At 41.5% G+C, this 19,595-nt stretch overlaps 1 protein-coding gene across 1 annotated transcript in view; it reads right to left on the reverse strand.

Annotated features, from left to right (window-relative positions):
- Positions 1 to 19,595, reverse strand: part of ARHGAP24 (Rho GTPase activating protein 24) — a 173,557-nt gene that overhangs the window by 120,199 nt on the left and 33,763 nt on the right. Inside the window, exon 2 of the mRNA XM_051790917.1 lies at positions 12,835 to 12,922. Coding sequence (XP_051646877.1) covers positions 12,835 to 12,922 — 88 coding nt within the window. The remainder of the gene's footprint in view (positions 1 to 12,834; positions 12,923 to 19,595) is intronic.

Here is a 19,595-nt window from a genome sequence, read left to right on the forward strand (position 1 = left end):
GAGGGCTTCAGAAGCTCACTGCCTGTGTACTTTCATCTCCCATGTTGCAGGCACAAGCTCTTTGGTGTACCAAGTAGGTGAGATCTGCTTTCAGACTCGGCACCAGCTTTCCCAGACAGCTTCAGACAAGTCACCTAATCTCTGTCTTTCCTACCATTTTTAGTGGGATACCACCAGCTATTTGACAGAGGAGGTATATGCATTTTAATTAATTTACTTTTTGCAGCTGCAGATGTTCTCGCTGAAAATGGCAGTGAGTATGGGATTTATTATTATTAGTAATACTATTAGTATTAGTATTGCAGAAGACTGGCAGGCATCTGTACTACAGAACACTCCACTGGATAATGACTTCTTGAAGGTCTACGCTTTGGAGCTTTCCTCCATAACGTTTCTCTCTCACTTCTTCCTACAATGCTATTTTCATTACTTAGTGTAATCAAGTACAGATTGTCTAAAGCTGGTAGATCCTCAGTTCAGTGAGCAGAGGTAGACAGTGAAATAATCATTATGGCAATTCATCAAAATAATGTCACTGGTACGGGTATTTGGGATGATCTTTTCTCAAAAAAGCTTCAGTAATCACTGCCTCTGATTTTTCCCAGTACTTTCTTCCCACTTCACAGAATTTGTTTGAGACTCTAAGTTCCAAATTGTGCTTCATGGTATGTCATGGATATTGCTGAAAGCAATAATGAAGCTAAAAAAATGAAGCCCTGAACAGGGTAACCCACACAGTACATCTATTACTTCGCTGGACTTTTTTATGTTGCCACCAGAGGGACATACATGAAGGGGTGGGGGGGGGGGGGAAGAAGAAGAAAAAAAAAAAAAGCCACATAGTTGGAGTGCGACTTATCTTCAGCCCCAGAGAATCTTCACCATCAAAATTCAGGGATTTTCTCACACCTTAACAGAACAATGAAAAAAGCCAATTCTGCCCCCCCCCCCCCCAGCACCACCAGTTTTGTCCCCAAATCACTATCAGAAATTGTCTGAGCAACAATCTCTCATTCCAGTTACCTTCCTCACTTCCCTCAGACCACCTGGCTTTGTGGGAACTCTCTCTGCATGTCTGGCACTACCTAAGCCATTTGTCACCATTGATACTGATCAAGATCCAGTGTCAGCTGCAGTGCTGAGGCAGAGAAAAAAAAAATCTTATTGTTGCTGTGATTGCAACTGGTAGCATTTAAAAAAGGGTGTGAGTAACCCATGTCCCTAAATGTTATTTTCATGACATGAGTTACCTCCTCATTAAGAGCAAATCTGGTGAACGTGAACGCCAGTGGAGGAAGAAGTTTACCAAAAACTCAACCACTAAGTTTGCTTTTTTGCCATGTAAGTTTTTAAAGATGCCACTGCCATTATGTTCCAAATTCTTCTGTGTAGCAGATAAACTCCAGAATGACACCACTGGATGACAGAGAAGCTCGTCCAAATGACTGATACCGCTAACACAACACAGCTCAGATCACATGCACCACATGCTAAGCAGCATCAATGAAAGCAGTCCACTTCTAAATCAAAAGACACAAGTGAAAAATAACTTCAGCTTCATATACCATGCTTGAGTAATGGTAAATTTTTATGGAGTATTTTAAAGAGTCTGTGCAGTCTCCTGCCACGTGAAATTAATGCCACTGATAACAGATGATTAAGTGGAATTACTTTACACGAAAGAAAATGAAAGATACAAGTGTTCAGCAGTTTCCAGAAGTGCTTCATCTGTCAAATATTTTCAAAACAGACCATATCTTGGAAATAGCATTCAGAAAGTAGGCAATATTACTACTTCTTCTATTATAAACACACACACTTTTAACCTAGTCTGTACTTGTTCACAAAGATAGAAAGGATTCAAGATAATGGGGTTTATATATGAAAATACGTGATGGCTCATGTTTCATTCAGTACAAAGCTAAACACTCAAGCCATAGGAGTGAGAATAAATTTGTTTATGCTGCACATGCTGCATATCTTAGAGAAGATACTTAGAAAGGGCTCTGTTATTTTTCTCTTAAATAGTTCTTGCATCTAGATTTAATTCATTCATTTTAAAAGCAGATAGCTGAAACTTCTACTATCAGATTAATTTTAGGCTGATAAAAAACTATATGAATGAATTCTTTTATATTTAAAGAAATTTTGTTTAAATCAGCTATTGCAGGCTCTTCTTTGCTAGATACCAGTGCTTGAGTTCTACCAGAAAAGGGACGTCATCTTCTGAATGGGAAAAGATGCCTCATCCCCTTTCATGATAAACAGGACATTTTCTGGTAGTTCTTTAGTAGCTCAAGTCTGAGTCACACCAGTCTTGATCTTTAAACAGATGCGGTATCATGAGGGGATCTTCCATATGAAGGAGAGGAAGCAAAACTACTCATGTCACTCTAGAAGTATGTGTCACAATCCTAGCCTTGCCTCTCTTCCCCAAACCCCCAGTATATAGGTTATCACTAGTTCAGATTTACATCATTAATATGCAAGGCTTGCATCACATATCTTCTCAATTAAATATGCGTGGACACAGAAAGGTAGGACTTGGTCTAATGTCATGGAAGGAGTCGCTGCAGAACCAAAACAAAAAGCAGGTACCTTGAACTTGGTGCCTTCCTTCAGTGCTGTTCAATAGCCATGACAACAAAGGCACAAAAACATGGTTAAAAGGGATATTACATGCATCGACCTGTACAGAACTGAGCTTGACATTAGCAGATTTTATGGTGGCAGCACAACAGTTTGGTGGCACAGCCTGCCATCTCATTTCACAGGGATGTAAGACTGGGGATTGTTTGGGTTTTGCTTTTCTGAAAACTGTGAAGGAGACAAAACTGTTATGGGCACATCAAACAATTCTGCATCACAAGAGCTGCAGCTCGAGATGGAAAAGAGTTCATTCCCACTAAGCCCTCACCATTAACCTTATGAGAAACGCACACCAAAACTTCAACCAGTTTCATTTCCCTGGCTCACTGACTCCATGCATTTCCACGGGTCACTTAAAAAAAAAATCAGTCTTGAATCATCCTTTGAAGGACGAGAATGAGACAGCACATGCCAATGTGTCCAAGTGCAGAGAGGTGGCTCTCTACCAGATACATTTTTGAGAAATCACTGTTAATAAGGATGGCAGCGGATTCAGATCTTCAATAGGGAACGAGCAGCGCTCAAAGCTGCTTTAGCGCAATATGCAATTACAGAGGGATATCTGTGCTCTGGAAGGCTGGTGCCCATTTGATTAAACAGCCTGTCTGCCTCCTCCAGAAGATATCAGAGGTACAATTAGTTCAGTCGGCAGTATCAGCAATGCCCTTGAGGTCCTGTGCTCCTGACGACTAATGAAGAGGCACTGCTGGCTGTCAGCACGTATGGGGGAGGCATTCATCTTCATGGCAGCACCAATTAAATCCACCCGGGTCATACCAGGAGATAGGAATTCAGCACAGGGAACAAGTCAAAGCAGCTGACTGGTTTAACAATTCATTTTTGGGTTTTATATCGTGGAGAAAAGGGAATACATTTTGTGCTAGCTATGCTGATAGTGAAGGGAATACAGAGAATCTGCCTGACAGCAAAGGCAAGGAGAGAACTCAGTGCTCAGGTGCATATGTACATGTGCTGTGGAAAGGTCTTTTTTTTGCAGCAGGGCAGGAAACCTCTTAATACACAAACAATTTTCAAGAAGTCAAGAAGCAGAGAATTTCCTTAGTGCATTCCTTAGTTCCCAACACTCTGCTAAGTCTTCGAGGAAAGCTATTTGCTGTACAGGTGAGGGTATCTTCACTTAGGACATGGCAGTTACTCCTGAGAAGATAAGGCAGGGAACTCTTGCCCTTTTTTATTTCTTAAAAGGCGACATCCTTACAGAAAACACACAGTTCTATCTCAAAACAACAGGCTCGAAATCTTCTAAAACATTTCTACCCCTGAAACATCATGTTGAATTATACCAGTCACAGTCAAACATGTCAGCTAATCATCTGCCCTGCTTGGTGCCTCACTGGAGAGTCCAACCTTTCCCATCCCACAGAAGTCCTGCCGTCAATATGACTTATAGGACTAAAAGGTGTTGCTATCAGAAGAGACAAATATTGAAAGAGCAGCTACAGTAAGCATCTGGTATCAAACTTGTTAAAGTACATGAGAGCGCTACAAAGAAAATTGCCTACTTAGCAAAAAAATTTTATCTGTAATTTCTGTTTTGTCTTACTTTTGTCCCTTAGGGAAAAAATACAAGTGAACTTATCAAATCCACATTTTCTGGGCCTTCATAAACTCTTAATTAAAAACATTGTGAATCAGTAGGTGACAAGAAGTAGCACCTACTGTGGCCTTCCTATTTCAGATGTTTGAGAACTCGTGGGGAAAGTCTCAAAGGGCTTAATCTGCTAAACACTGTGTATCAACAGGGAACTGAAGAGGTTTTGGTAACTTTACAACAGACTGGCAGCCCTTTATCTTCTCAAACCTCACAACACATTTGTGGAGGCTAAAGGGCCTGTTTCCTGACAGTGAAATCAGTGTGACCTACACATATGCAAAACAGATCCCTCCTGACACTCAGCCATGGGTCCACAGACCTAGCTAGGCAAATCTAAGCCGACTTAAAGCAGTGAAAGCATACTGCAGTAGTAGAAGCAAAATAGTTTGTTATCCAACCTTTCATGTAAGAGAAACTAAAAATAAAACCAAAACCCTCAAACCCATCTCACATTCCCTACCAGAACAGCTGATCCAGAAGAAATTCCATTTGTCATATGGTATGCAATTAAATACATGAAGAAATAAAGAAAAAGGCCCGCGGATGCTACTCTTTTTCTTCTGACTAATGAAAAAAAAATTTCTAACAATTTCAAAGTTATGGGAATTAATATTTCACTCCCTTGCAGAGATTCTCTAATAAAGTCACAGGTTTTGGGGAAATGCTCTGTAGTCAGAGACTTCACAAGTCCATAAAGTCAGCCTAGAAACCTGATGAAATACTACTCAGTGCTCTGAGAAAGGACAGCATAAAAATTTCATGCCAGAAGAATGAGATTCGAACATGCTGTGAACAGCAACAACTCAGGTTCTCAAAAATAACAGAAAAATACTTCATAGGGCTCCCTCCACAACAGCATTGGGGAACGCTTTCCTAACATCAATTCACAAAACCTACTGCAGACTTCTAAATTACCTGGAAACAATTCTTATGAGAAAAGCTCTGATGCAAAAGCAGCCAGATGTTTGAACAGTATTGCAAAAGTAAAGACTGCTGGAGCATCAAAACCAAGTCCTGAGACATGGCAGTCCAGTGAAACTGCTTTTCTTTCACAGCCTTTTCAGCTGAAGCATTTGTGGAGGTAGCTTAAGTATTTTAAGTACATGTCATATTTTGGTTTATATCTTGTACTTCTACTCGAAGAAGCAGAAGTAAGTTATGTCATGGCAGCAATCCATTTGGCCTGTTTTCAGTTGGTACCACAAAGGGAACCTACACTTCTGTTGCATATACCGCTGAAAAACTGCTTTCTGAAGTGATCTACACACAGAACTGTGCACAGAGAGAGCTCATCTAAATCAGAATAAAAATTGTATGGTTTTCCTCAGCAATATGTTTGGACTTGTGCCTTGACTACAGCTCTGAGGCCTCACAAATTGACCTCAAACGAACAAAAGCGGACAGTGCTGAAGGTAATTCCTGCCTTCTGCAGTCTCCACCATCCATGACTCTACATAAGATCTCATGTTCCCTGATAGGAAGGGAGATAGCCCAGGATCCATAGGCACAAGAAATCAGCAGACAGCCAAGTGCAGAAAAAAGCATCATCAGAGACTACAAATGACTTTGCTGAAATACTACAGTTATTTCCTAACAGTCTGAATAATCCCTAAGCATGAAACTGTGACTTAAGCTGCAGACACATAACTTGGGGCTGCACACAGAATGCTTTTAGAGGTATGAACAAACTTTGGTAACTCAGTATTACCAAACTGCAAATTTACCCACGCAGATGCACGTGCTGGACTGCTGGGTTATGGTACTTTGTCAATGGTGAAAAATACAGATGTACAAAGTTTATAAGCAAGGAATACTGAAGATCAATATTTGGAAAAGTATGTTTTAGTTTAAACAGTGGTAATTAAACATTCAAACTCATGCAACCGAAAAACTCACTGGAGAAACCTTTGGGCTATTTGTGTCTCTAGGGGAACTCATGGTTTAGATCAGAGCACACAAACAGGCCACATACTAGTGAACATGGACCTCTAAGTACCTTTTTCTTTAGTGCTGTTTTCTTATGAAATCTGCATGTAATACAGGACAGGGACAAAGAAAGACATGATTCCATAACATTCAAATGGTGGAGTACCATTGGAGTGGCGATCTGGCTTCTTACCTGCAAGGTCAAGCTGTAAAATCATTTATCAGACTCACAGAGAAGGGTATCAACCAGTGCACAAGGATCTCAAATAACAGCAACTGGTGAGGTAGCATTATGAGCACTTTAGTTTCCAGGATCAAAGTCCAGTCAATAATGAAGCACATTCCTTTGTCTTTTCAATAACCATCATCTCTTCTAGGCCAATTGCCTACATAGTCCCGTATTATTTTGAGCTGCTAGTGTTTTCAAGTCCTTGGAGCTCCTAAAAGCATCTAGACATCCCTGGGAATGCTGCAGGTCCCTACTGCAAGGCTTTTCATACTGCCCTTGCTCAAAATGCCTTCGGGCAGCAACCCCTGGCGAGTCCAGGGAACTCTGAAAAAGGTGCTTGAGCCTTGTGCAAGAAATAGTAGAGGAGTCTGAGCTTCCCACATCTCCGTGCTTGGCTCCTCCTGGTGCAAATGAGGTGCAGCAACTCGACTCAAGCAGGAATTCTGTCTGCAAACCACCACACAGGCAAACTACAGTTGTGCCTCTGTTCTGCACCTCCACACCTTTGGGTGACACCTAGTCCACTGAAACATGGCTAGGTCACCCGATTCAGTTCTGTGTGAACACAAATGCCTTCCCCATTACACCTGCACACCAAGATGAAAAGCTCAGGTTTCCTTTAGAAAGGAACAAATACACAGAATGAGATTTTATCTTCTATATAAAACTTGTAACAATCAGCAAACTCAATGCAATCACTTGAACAAAGCTAATCACACAACTTTGCTGTATGTGCATATTTCCCATTAAAAAGGTTATTAATTTAAACTCTCTTCTGACTTTTGATGACTGTGAAACATTCCTCTGAGTGCAAGAGAAGCGGTTAATAACTGCAGACATCACTAATCACTTCGTGGTCACTCTGACTCTGGTACAGAGAACTCCCACACAGAAGTGTGACATGGGCCTCCTGCACTACAGGAGACAGTTTCACTCCTGCAAATTAACTTTGTCAGCACAACAAAAGGGGAAAAAAAGGAACAATTTTAAGTGTTAAATCATGTAATGACTTAAGGAATGAACAGAATGTTTTCAAAATGCAAATTAAAGGCATCTGTATTTTAATTACAGCATCAAAACTGCAAGATACTTGTCTCCACAGACTTTTTTTCATTCATCTTCAGAGATGGCTGTGTACAGAGTATTAGTTTCATAGTATAAATCCACTCCCACGTACATTCCCAAAATAATTTGCATGTATTACCAATAAACAAACACATGCACGCAAGTTTTCAGGCCGCCCACAGACACGACGGATAAAAAGAGGACTTGTCGCTATTGCTTTTGGGATTATAACTAAAATTGCTTCAACTTTTAATACAGGCAAAAGAGAATACAGGAGCAGCATGAGCTTCAGCGCTGTACATTTAACACAATGTTAATATAACGAAATTTTTTTAAAAATCTGGAAATAGATCCCGTTGCTATGAGCTGATTTCTCATACAAAAGCTAGCAAAGGCTAAACAGAACCTTGGCTGCAATACATTTTTCTCAAATACACTCGATGAGCTCAGTTTTGTTGCTGTCAGCCCATAAAACTGACTTTCATACTGAGTCACCAAGAGGATACAGATGACAAACAGCTCCATTACAAAAGGCTGACAATGCTTGCCTTGAGAAGCAGCAGTGAGATGATGATAGTGGCAATGCTCACTTCATCTCTGCATAAAATACAGTTGACACTTCCACTACACTGCTACACATCTACACTGTGATGCCTCCACAGTCAGTCTTAGTCTCGATTTTAATTACATCCCTCAAAGACCAGTGCTGTGGCATGAAATGCCCTGAATTCCCAAAAACTTTTTTTGGTAATGAATCCTCAGCATAAGATGTCACCAAGGAAAACTGCTCCAGTATGAAGTCACTATAGCCACATGCCTGTAAATGGGGGGAGGGGGGCTTGGGAGGGTGGATGGAGAAATAAATATACTGGTGCTATCATAAAACACGTGCAAAACCCTGTACTCGGAACTAAAAACAAGCAAACAAAGCAAAACAAAGAAGCCTACCCTGATTCTCGGGGAGGCTCCAGATAAATAATCAACACAGTCCAACAACTAGCTGCAAATTGCTTTTTAACTTGACTACACAGAAAAAGATGGCAGAACAAACATTTTTGGAAATCCAAAGAGCGACTGTGCTCTCCCATCAGCATTGCCTATCAGTTCAGCAGCTGGCACTCCCACTGTCAGCTACCCTGCCCGTGGCTTTTGAACTTGGGCATGAAGGATGACCCCGGGGATGAGGCTTCGCACCTAAGGGCTCAGGTTGGAAGGCAGTCGAGAAAGAGGTGTTGACACTTCGAAAACCGGCAATGAACGGTCAAATTATGGGAGCAGAAGTAACACAGATGGTGGGTGAGACTTAACACTACACTGGAAAATCAAAACCGGGGTGAAACACTGCATTTTCTAAAGGCTTTCTACAATTTAGGCAACAGTCAGCTACTTTGGTAAAAGCATTCAAACTCATCAGCAAAGGACAGTCTGACCTCCATATGTGCTGTACATATCCCACAGGCCCCAGTGGTGTTTGGGATAGCATCATACACAGAAAATAAGTGACCTCTGGGGAAGGTACTTGAACATGGACAAAAGAGCCTGCCTTCAAAACATGAATGTTTGACTGTTTAAGCCTTACCATTTCCTAATATCCTGTTATCAGCCAGATTTCCTATCGTTAGGGAAAATTAGAAGCTCGATCTGAGGGAGCTTTCTGCAGCTCAGCCGTGGCAGGTCCCATGCAGGCAGTGACCCTCTGGTGCCATATATCTGTATGCATGGTTCTACAGGAAGGTTTTTGTGCCTGCACCATACACATCTAAAGCCTACAGGTAAATATTCCACACTTGATGCCAAATTCACATAGGCATACTAAGCATACCCAGGGTGAACACTGTCAGACAGATTAAGGTGTCATATGAATCGGGACATATGGAGAATTCTCTTACTTTCCAAGGAAACAAGATTTTAGTCAACTTCAGACTTTCACTGCTAATAATAGTCTTCTTTCAGTATTTTGAACATATAAAGAAAGATAAAGACTGCAGTGAGAAACTTTCTCAGATCTGATTGATTCAAAGTGGGGTGAGTTAAGCAAACCTCAGAGATACACTGGCTTTCTTTGCATAGTAATAGAGCTTTCATAAACAAGCTCAGAAACCTACTTCATATTTCTTACCCGTCTACAGTATATCAGAACTTGACACATCAGTGAAGACAACTATATTTGTGCCCTAACATCAAGATGGTTTAAGACCAAGAACATGGAGGTGAGTTTCAAAAGACATTACCATCTATTTGCCCTTCCAAATAGTCATAATGTGAGGTAAATTGAAAAGCAATATGGAGATTAACGGAATTATTGTTTCCAAATCTCTAATCTTCAACTACCCTTTGGTAAAATGACTTGTTTTATGTAGGATATATATACTGGTCTTTCAGAAGACAAATAAGTTTTGAATTCTGTCATAGGTTTGAAAAGAGATGTTGGAATTTTCTTTTTCTTCCCTATCCCGTTTCTTCCAGGATGGGGGGAGTCAGGGAGGGGGTGGGGGCAGAGCGGGGAGATGGGGAGCTCTGGCGGGAAAGCGCAGTGGCCTCAGGGACAGCTGGGGAGGAGTCCTTTGCTCGGGGGCTTTTGGGGTTTGGTCTGGGACCGGACAGAGCAGGAGCCCAGCTTTCGGCCGCCTCGTCCTCTTTTCCTGAGAGGAAGTTTTTTTCCTCACAGAGAACAACCAAGAGAGAGAGACCGACCCATTTCAGAGGGAGGTATTCTGCTTTCAAGGTTGCCTTGAAACACCCGGGTTGCTGCGGGTTTCTCCCCCTCCTCCCCACCTGGGGAACTGGGATTTTGTTTTGTTTCTTCTGAAAGTTTTTGATTGCACCATTTGTTGTTTATTCAGACTTTGTTAATAAAAAGTTGTTTCTTTTCCACACTTCCACCTGAAGTCTCTTTAATTTTTAAGTTGCAATCTTGTTAAACTAAGACAACTTCCTTATTGCTGTTTAATTTGTCCTCTAGCCAACGTGCTGAGGAGGTATGTACTGCTAATGAAACACTTATGTGGAACTATCTTTACAAAACCAGTTCCCTCGACATCTTTGAGCTGTAGACTGAGTAGCAGTCTGGTATGACAGCAATAAATTTGTGCTGTACTGCTTCACTGATCTACGCTTTGTAGAACTCTTCTCTGGGGCTCTCTTAAAAGCCATCACACATGTTTCTGCATCCCCATTACATTCTGAAACTGATACAGTAACGTGGCTACTTCACACCAATCTGAGATGGACACCAGTGTCTGATGCACGCTGCTATACTGCATTTACTCCTTGTATGCTCATATAGTTACAAGGGTTATGGTTGATTTTTTGGAAATAATTCATTGCATCATGATCCTCTGTGTTTGTTACAATAAATAAAACACTGTCCTGGTGTCACCTTGAGGCGATCACACCTGTCGGGGCGTCCGGCCCCGCTTCGAGGGGGTGCGGGAAAACCCGGACTGGATTTCGGCCGGAGAACGGAATGGGGGAAAACCCGGACTGGATTTCGGCCGGAGTACGGAATGGGGGAAAACCCGGACTGGATTTCGGCCGGAGAACGGAATGGGGGAAAACCCGGACTGGATTTCGGCCGGAGTACGGAATGGGGGGGAACCCGGACTAGATCTTTCCAGAGTACGGAATGGGGAAAACCCAGACTAGATTTTTCCAGAGTACAGAATGGGGGGAAACCCAGACTGAATTTTGGCCAGAGTATGGAATGGGGGAAAACCCAGACTGGACTTTTCCAGAGTACAGAATGGGGGAAAACCCAGACTGGATTTAAAAAAAAATAATTTTTTTTTTTCAAAAAAAAAAAAAGAACGGTTTGACTTGATGATCTCAGAGGTCCTTTCCAACCCGGCTGCTTCTATGATTCTATGACTGAATAAACAGAGTGTGCTGACTGGATGTGGAAATGCAGAATCATTCACGTTGGAAAAGACCCTTAAGATCGAGTCCAACTGCTAAACCAACATTGCAACATCCACCACTAAAGCATCCCCCTAAGTACCACATCTACACATCTTTGAAATAACTCCAGCTGTGGTGACTCCCCTACTTCCTTTTCACAAGTCTCTCCTAATGTTTAACAACCCTTTAGGTGACTAAATTTTTCCTAATATCCAGTCTAAACCTCCTCAGTGCAGCTTGGGGCTGTTTCCTCTTGTCCTATTGCTTATTACTTGGGAGAAAAGACCAACCCCCACCTTGGTACAACCTCCTTTCAGGTAGTTGTAGAGAGCAATAAGGTCCCCCCCAGGGCTCCTCTTTTCTCCAGGCTAAACAAGCCCAGTTCCCTCAACTGCTCCTCATAAGATCTGTGCTGCAGACTCTTCACCAGCTCCACTGCCCTTCTATGGACCCACTTCAGATCCTCAAGGTCTTTCTTGTAGTGAGGGGCTCAGAACTGAACACAGGATTCGAGGTCTGGCCTCACCATTGCCAAGTACAGGAGGACAATCACTGTCCTGGTCCTTCTGGTCACATTATTTCTTATAAAGGACAGGATGTCACTGGCCCTCTTGGCACACTGCTGGCTGATGTTCAGCCGCTGTTGACCAGCACCCACAGGTCCTTTTCTGCCAGGCAGCTTTCCAGCCACTCTGCCCCCAGCCTGTAGTGCTGCATGGGGTTGTTGTGACCCAAGGGCAGGACCTGGCACTTCCTTTGCCCTTCAGGACTGCCTCCCACATGTCTCTGTCGACCAGGCTCCCAAACAGGCCAAGGTCTGCCCTTCAGAAGAGAAAGTAGCAAAGACAGTAAGCAAATCACTTAAGCCATACAACTCAATCAAGAGCACCACTTGATTGCTAGGGACAATGTTTTTTAGACAAGTCTAGGCAAGGTAAAAACCAACCAAAAACCCACAACTGAAAATAAGTTCAGGGTTTCAAAGCAGTGATGCTTCCTGTTGTTACAATCTGTTTATCCACCCACAGCAACCAGACAGCAACCAACTCTTAAGTGATGGTCCTGATGTCATCAAGGTCTTACAGTGATAAGCTGCTGATGCTAAGTTACAGATTCCTTTGTTGCCACAAGACACACTACTTCATAGCATCCAATATAATCTAAAATAATTACTAAACACACTTGTAACTGTCACTGTGCCACTCAGTGGTGCAGCCCCTTGCAGTGAACAATCATGCTTTACACTGACAAATAAAAAACACATCCTTTTCCTGTGCTGCCTGGGGGTGAATGAAAAAATTATGAATGAATGTATTAACAAATTAACCGATTTATTTTTTTCCTTAAATTGAATCATTAATCACCTTCGTCTTCTGTTCTGGCAGAACAGATGTGGCCATTTGTCACTAAGGACAAACTTGAAAGACTTTTCATATGGAGTAGAATATCCTACCTGGAACAACTTCAAAAAGGAATTTTCCTGGACTTTCTTCATTGCAGGGATGCTCAATTACTCTGTTTCCAGGCAGAAAGATGGCACCCTAAAGGAAAAAATAACAATGAACATGGAATTAAAACTGCTACCGTGCTTCTGATAGCCTACTGCTTCTTCTTTTTGGACCGGGTTATATGAATTTGTGATGTTGCACCTGGGCAGTTGACTTCCAAAGTGAGATTGAGGAGGGATTATCCCAAAAGCCAACATCACAGATCCCTTAATTAACTGAGGCATTCAATCATGGCTTTAGTTTTTTTTAATCTCTTGGGTATTTGATACCATGCAGATTTTTGCACTTGTCACATATACTACATATTCCACTGTGCTGTAGGGAAAAATCAAGACTAAAAGAAAGGGTTAGTGAAAAACTATGAAGTTGCATAAGTGAGGCAGGTGAGCTTACCAACTAGGCTTCCTTCTTGGCTAGAGCCAAAGGATAAGTGGACAGAAGAGTAACCTCAGTTTGTGGGGTCAATAACTAGTTCCTGCTCTGTGTCCTTTTGTACCATCCCAGGGAAGCAGTACAGAGAAAACATCCCACTTCCACCCACTGGCTGCAATGTGCTGGTCTGCTGGTGCTAAGCCACAGTAGGCACAGCCAGTTACAGCCCTGTTCAAAGATGCAATTGCTACAGGCAGATGGGTGTGGGATAATCTCTGTGAGGGGCATTGAACACTTTTATCACAACTTCACTACTTGAGAGGGGAGGTGGGGAATTTTAGCATATTTAGTAACTCTGGTTACCAAAAACCACCCCTGCAACCCTCAAAATATTTCTGGGGCTGTGTTGAAGACATTATTCCCCTCCCACCCTCCCCTTTGGTCCCACTGACGCATGGGATGGATAGACCACCCCTTTCCTCTGAGAGCTCTTTTTCATTTTCAGAAATTACAGCTCCTCCTAGTACTGTTTCAACCTCAGTCAGCAGGCAGTCCGTAATGAAATTATGTTGGGATGGCTAGCCAGGAGTAAATTTTTGGAGTGGCATCCTAGGAATTCCATTAGGTACAAGTTCTCACTCACTGTTAATGGGAGGTAATACCTACCTACTGACATTCCACAATTACGGCACAACAGGGCCCCCACCTCCAAAGTAAACAACTTCTGTAACTTACACAGCTTAAACACAAGAGTATCTTGAGTAAGGAAGGTCCTTATCCCCATAAGGATAATTGAGTTCAACATGGAACACCATTTTCCATAGTAGTTTCAACCAAAGACCACTTCCAAATATCTGTCAGACCCTTTCTCTGAACAGCCCTGAAGATATCCCTGTAACCTTCATTAGGAGCAGAACCATTTACAATTAGTGGGAAGTCAAGACAACTAGAATGCTGTATCCTTCTCACAAAGGAGGCCTTCCAAACCAATAGGAAAAAGTCATCTGAAGAAACAGCTCACAAACATTTCACAAAATCAGTATTTGTACCAGCTGATGTGGAGTCTAAGCCCTGTATCAGCTTGTCAGTACATGGCTGTCTGCCAGCAGGCACGGTGTATCACAAGAAGCCAAAGACAGAAAGACAGGGTGCAAAGGTATTTTGTCAGATCATACAAAATCACCACCATTAAACACCATGATACTTGTTGTTGAAAACATGAAACAGAACAGCATTCTGCTGCACTGGTATTAGCAGCAAGTGTTAGCAGTTGTGGGCAGATTTCCCCTCTCACTGCATATACAAATGTATTATAAGCATTAAGTGCCTTGGTCCAGTAGCTGTACTAGGAGCTATTTTCCTTCATTCCTGCTACAAGCAGCACCTGTTAATAGTTGTCACATTCCAAAGCCTTCTGTGAAATACCTTATTAGGCAAGAATAATATCATAAACAAAAATGATTACATGAACGGTAAAAGATCAGTCACAAATTAGTTCAACTTCTCATGTTAACACCTAGAAAAAAACCAGCAAATATAAGGAACACATTTTTTCTGAGAATTAATGGTAGACCAGGAAGAAGAATCTCTAAAAAACATTTTTAACTACATGTATTTTTGTCACATGTAATAGACCATTAAGACTGATATAATCTTCCCCACTTTAACTTTCACACTGAGGTGGTTTTACCTAAAAAAACCTCAACCCAGCACACAAGATGAGCAGATCACTCTTCACACTGCAGTGAAATTTCACTGGCTCGATAACTCGCATCAGTGAAGGCATACAACATATTTAAGCTAATTATAAGTCTTGCTATCCAATTAAACAAAAATACAAAATTAAGGAGACCTAGCCTACAGCACTGTAAACTAAAATCAATTTATGAGACAGGAAATGAAAACTGTATTCAACTTTGCTGTCTACTCATTAGCAACCAGACATGCTGCAGTCTCACTACAATGTGATGCTTTCTGATTCTTTGATGTAAAACCCTTTTAGTATTAACAGTGAGCTGTCTTAATGACAAATTTTTGAGAACATGGTTATAATATTTTTAACGTATAATATTAACAAAATTATTATAATATTTTTAACCTTAGCATTTTCATTTTATAGGTGAAATCTATTTCATCCACTAAAATGTAAAGCCACTCATAATAGCTAAGTTAGTACAAAAGGAATCCTGACAGTAACACCATACAGAATACTTCTGTGGTCTAAAAAGCAAACATGTTCCCAAGTGGCAGTTTTATTTTACTGTCTATTTTCAGTACTATTGTTGGAAACACCAGTGCACGTGAAGTACTTAAATATATTTGTATGTGTGAGTTTTTTTAAAATAAGAAAATAGATTTGTTTGTACAACATGCACCTGGGTTGCCCAGCCTAGGGGGAAAGCCTAAGAGAGCAACTGCAGCTCTTTCACTTCCCACTGTCTGCTTTCTGCCGTCACCATACAGCAACACTTCCCCCTCACTAAGTTTTGTGGCTGTCTACATAATTGGACTGAGGCTATGTGGAGTGTCCCTTTGCTTAGTTTCTCAGCAGCTGGCACTGTGTTCCACAAAAACACCCTGATGCTCAGGGCACACATCTGTAGTGTAAAAAAAATCCCCGTGGTCCCTCATGTGGCACAGCCCTGGCTGCTGGATATTTCATACAGACAGGGCGTCCCCAGTCCCCACATCACCACCAGTCCCCTTGCTCTATTGCCTTCCTGGGCCCTTAAGGTGCAACATTAGGCCTGTCCTTTCAGCTTGGATAGTCCAGACTATCCAATCTGACCAGCTGATCAACTGCAAAGCTTCAACAATTTAAACATCTGTTTTTCACCCTGAATATCTAATTTCAGGGGGAAGTAAGAGAAGATCAACTATATAGCCTTAGACACCTAACAAGGCAGTATTTTGCATATAAGAGAGGAAGGTAATTTCCAGAGGAAATGCATGTTTTGACTTAGGTGTCGGTGCATGAGCGCATGTAAATGTTCCATAATAAGAAAACTTCACACTGCTCCACATCAAACTCTACGGTTCATTCAAAACTGTTTGAAAAAAAAATCTCAACCCAAGACTGCAGATTAGACCAGATTAATATTCTGCTTTCAAAAAAAAAAGAAAAAAAAAAAAAAAAGCAAAACCACCACGGTGCCAGTGGGTGGCAAAAATGCAGGAATACCTAAAAAAGGGAAGTGGAGAAAAATGTGGCCCTGACACAAGTCCCTCCTTGCTCCCATTGCCATTCTGTTTTGCAGGCTGTGCCTCCACCAGGTCAGCAGTGTTCTGCAGAGCTCCTGCTGTGGTATGCCTGAGTTATTTTTTTATTTCCAGCACTTCTGTCCTTAGTAGGGCAGTTCTGCTTCTCTAGCTGAGCATTCAGGATGACTCAGCATGCAGGGGAAGTTTGGGTTGCTCAAGAAGCATCAGCCTTTTCCCTAACCAAGCATCAAGCCCACTTTCAAAGGAGGTCCTCATACACATGGATTTTTCTACAGTGTACTACTGCTTCAAACCAAAGATCACCTAAATAGCAGAGCAACAACATGCTTGTTAAAATCAAATATCTGCTTATATAAAAGTCTTCAACTTAAGAAAAATTACTACTCTGTTAACAAAGTGCCTGACAAAATACTGTAGTGCAGCAAGAATAATCCAAAGTAGATTGATGTCAGAGTCACAGCATGATGCGGTCTTGCTCAAATAGATGTTTTATCCCATGCTGGTCCCCCAAAACACTTTCAGCACCATTCAGCAGCTGGACTTTGTGAGGAAGCACAGAAGAGGAGACAGGATGGCCACCGCACAAGTGCCTCATGAGGACCAGCTGACAGATGGTATTTCTGTTTTGCACGCTCTGTGTAACACATCACAACAGTGAAGCAACCCTGTGCCTCTTTCTCATTCTGCTCCACTACTTTTTCCAGCCTCATCTGAACTTCATTTTCTGAAGCAGTCTTACAACCTGTGTCCAAGAGGTACCAGGTTTTCTCCAAGAAATGCTTTTAAGATGCTGACTGGCAACTACAAAGTCAAATATATGATTTTCAGTGTCTCTGGATGGATTTACTCATAAAGCATGTAGATACATGAGGAAATTACTGCTTTCTTGGCAAAATAATGTTTTCAGGATTTATTCTAATACAGTTCCCAAAGGCTTAATTGGTCTATTTGCTTGCTCGTAGTTAGTCCTGCCATCCTTTAGAAAGTTACTTTAGAAGTACACAGTACCAGCAGTTATATCTTCTTTCCTTTCCAGCTTTGATTCACTGAATTCTACTTTGACTTTCAAAGACAGGTGCTGCATTTACATATCTGTTTTTCTCGTTTCATGGAAAACTTTTCCCAAGATTTTTTTTTTCCCTATTACTTTTCAATTAACATAGAGGATCTTCACATAGCTTCTTCCTCTATGCCTGCTACCAGAGGTTGGTTAACAGGTTAACCACGACACAGAAGTGGTTGTGCAGGTTTGGCAGCAGCTCCCAGGGTTTTATCCTCGCCAAAGTGCAGCCGCTGAACAAACACAACCCAGCTATTCATGCCTCTCGGCAAGAAAGGTTCCCAAATCAGCTGGACTGTGTCCGTCGGGGGGAAAAAAAAGTCCTCAGAAATAGTGCTAAGATCTGCAGCCCATTATCAAGTATTACTCCCCACGCCAAGCCCTCCCCCTCCCTCAGTGGTGTCAGACTAAATACCTCCTCAGCTCTTAGAAAAGGTTCGCTCAGAGAGGGAGGACGGGGTAAAAAAGCATCAGCTCCCAGAGAGGGAGGAAGATCATCAGCCAGGAAAGAGGCAGCTGATGGGGAGGATGAAGAGGCAGAAAGCATCTCTGGGGACATGTGTCTTCCGTATGACTCACCGCCACACACAATGCAGCAGTGTTCTGTGGTTTCTTTTGTCACTGTGCTGTTTCTGGAAAGTCTTAATTGTCCTACTTAAGAACAACGGTGCACTTCAACTCAGATGGCATCTCAAACTGAAAAAACACCACATTTAGTGGATAATTCCCTGAACATCACTAGTATTTTCAAGGTCGCAGCCTGAAAGGCACCCAGTGTATTTCACGGAGAAGCCTGTTAATCAGCCTAAATTAACTAATACACCTCATACATATATACAAGTATATTTCTACATGTATATACAGCTGTGTACAGGTACTGTGAATTCATAAACAAGTGATGCACGGCAGAGAAGGATAAAGTGAATACACAAGTTGTTATCAGTTGTTACCAGTTAACAAATCCTTGTTCCTCACATTACTGTTTTTGCTTTTAAACTATCACAAAAATACATCTTTGCACTGTCAGGAGCCTACAGACATGAGGTGAGGAGAAAAATTTACAGCACAGGCAGAAATCCACTTAAACTGAGGTCAATAATGAAACTTGCACTGTGTTCACTAAAAGCAGCTTGAACGTAGTAACTTTTTTAAAATTTCTACTCGTTTCCACCATTACAATGCATTTCCAAGATCCCAGTAAAATCACTTGCTGCCAAAGGGCAGAGCAACTCTGAAAGCCAGCCCTTTCATTTAACTGCCTCTGCAGAGATAGCTGTATTTCAAAACTGGGGCCTGAGCAAGTTCACCAGCTGGCTCCAAACCCTGGATCAGTGCTGAGGCAGAGCTGCCTTGGCTGCCTCTAGCTGGGCAAAGGGTGGTTACCACAAGTAGACCTAAAAGGCCTCCAAGGTTGTAACTTCAACTGAAGCATTTATCAATATTCTGACTAATAATCACTAGTTATAAAATTATTATTCTTCAGTTTAAACAGGAAGTATTTTTTGTCCAGAGATCTCTTACCCTTCCATGTACATTCAGGGTTTAAAATCTTATTGGTAAACACTACATGCAGACAAGTTTTACTGCTTTTACAGAACTGTCACTGTTATATATATGTAATGTCAGGTTTTCTAGCATACCTGATGATAGTGGGAAAATTAAAAAGTAAATACAAGCTATAATTATAAGATAATGATTTTTTTTTTATAGTAAGAGAATAAGATTTTTTCATTTTTGTTCTAAGAGTGGATTTTTATACCACTTAAGGAACCAAAGCTCTGGAAGAGGCACAATTACCGCAGGGGGTGATACAGTCTTTGTCTTGCAGTTATTGTAGCATTTACAGTTTTACAATATTCACAAGGAGAGAACAACAGGGGGGCTGGGAGGGGGCAACTATTCAGATTTTAGGGGGTATGTAACAAGCCAGGAATAAACACAGTAAACAACAGAGGAATTAGCAAAAAAAAAAAAAAAAAAGAGTTGGTTGGATAAAATTAAGCCAATACACAGCATACATTTTTCTGGCATAAATTCTATTGCATTTGACAT

This window comes from Manacus candei, unplaced genomic scaffold (assembly GCF_025592945.1).
Source record: "Manacus candei isolate 608988 ecotype Guabito, Panama unplaced genomic scaffold, ASM2559294v1 h1tg000028l, whole genome shotgun sequence".
Lineage (NCBI taxonomy): Eukaryota > Metazoa > Chordata > Aves > Passeriformes > Pipridae > Manacus > Manacus candei.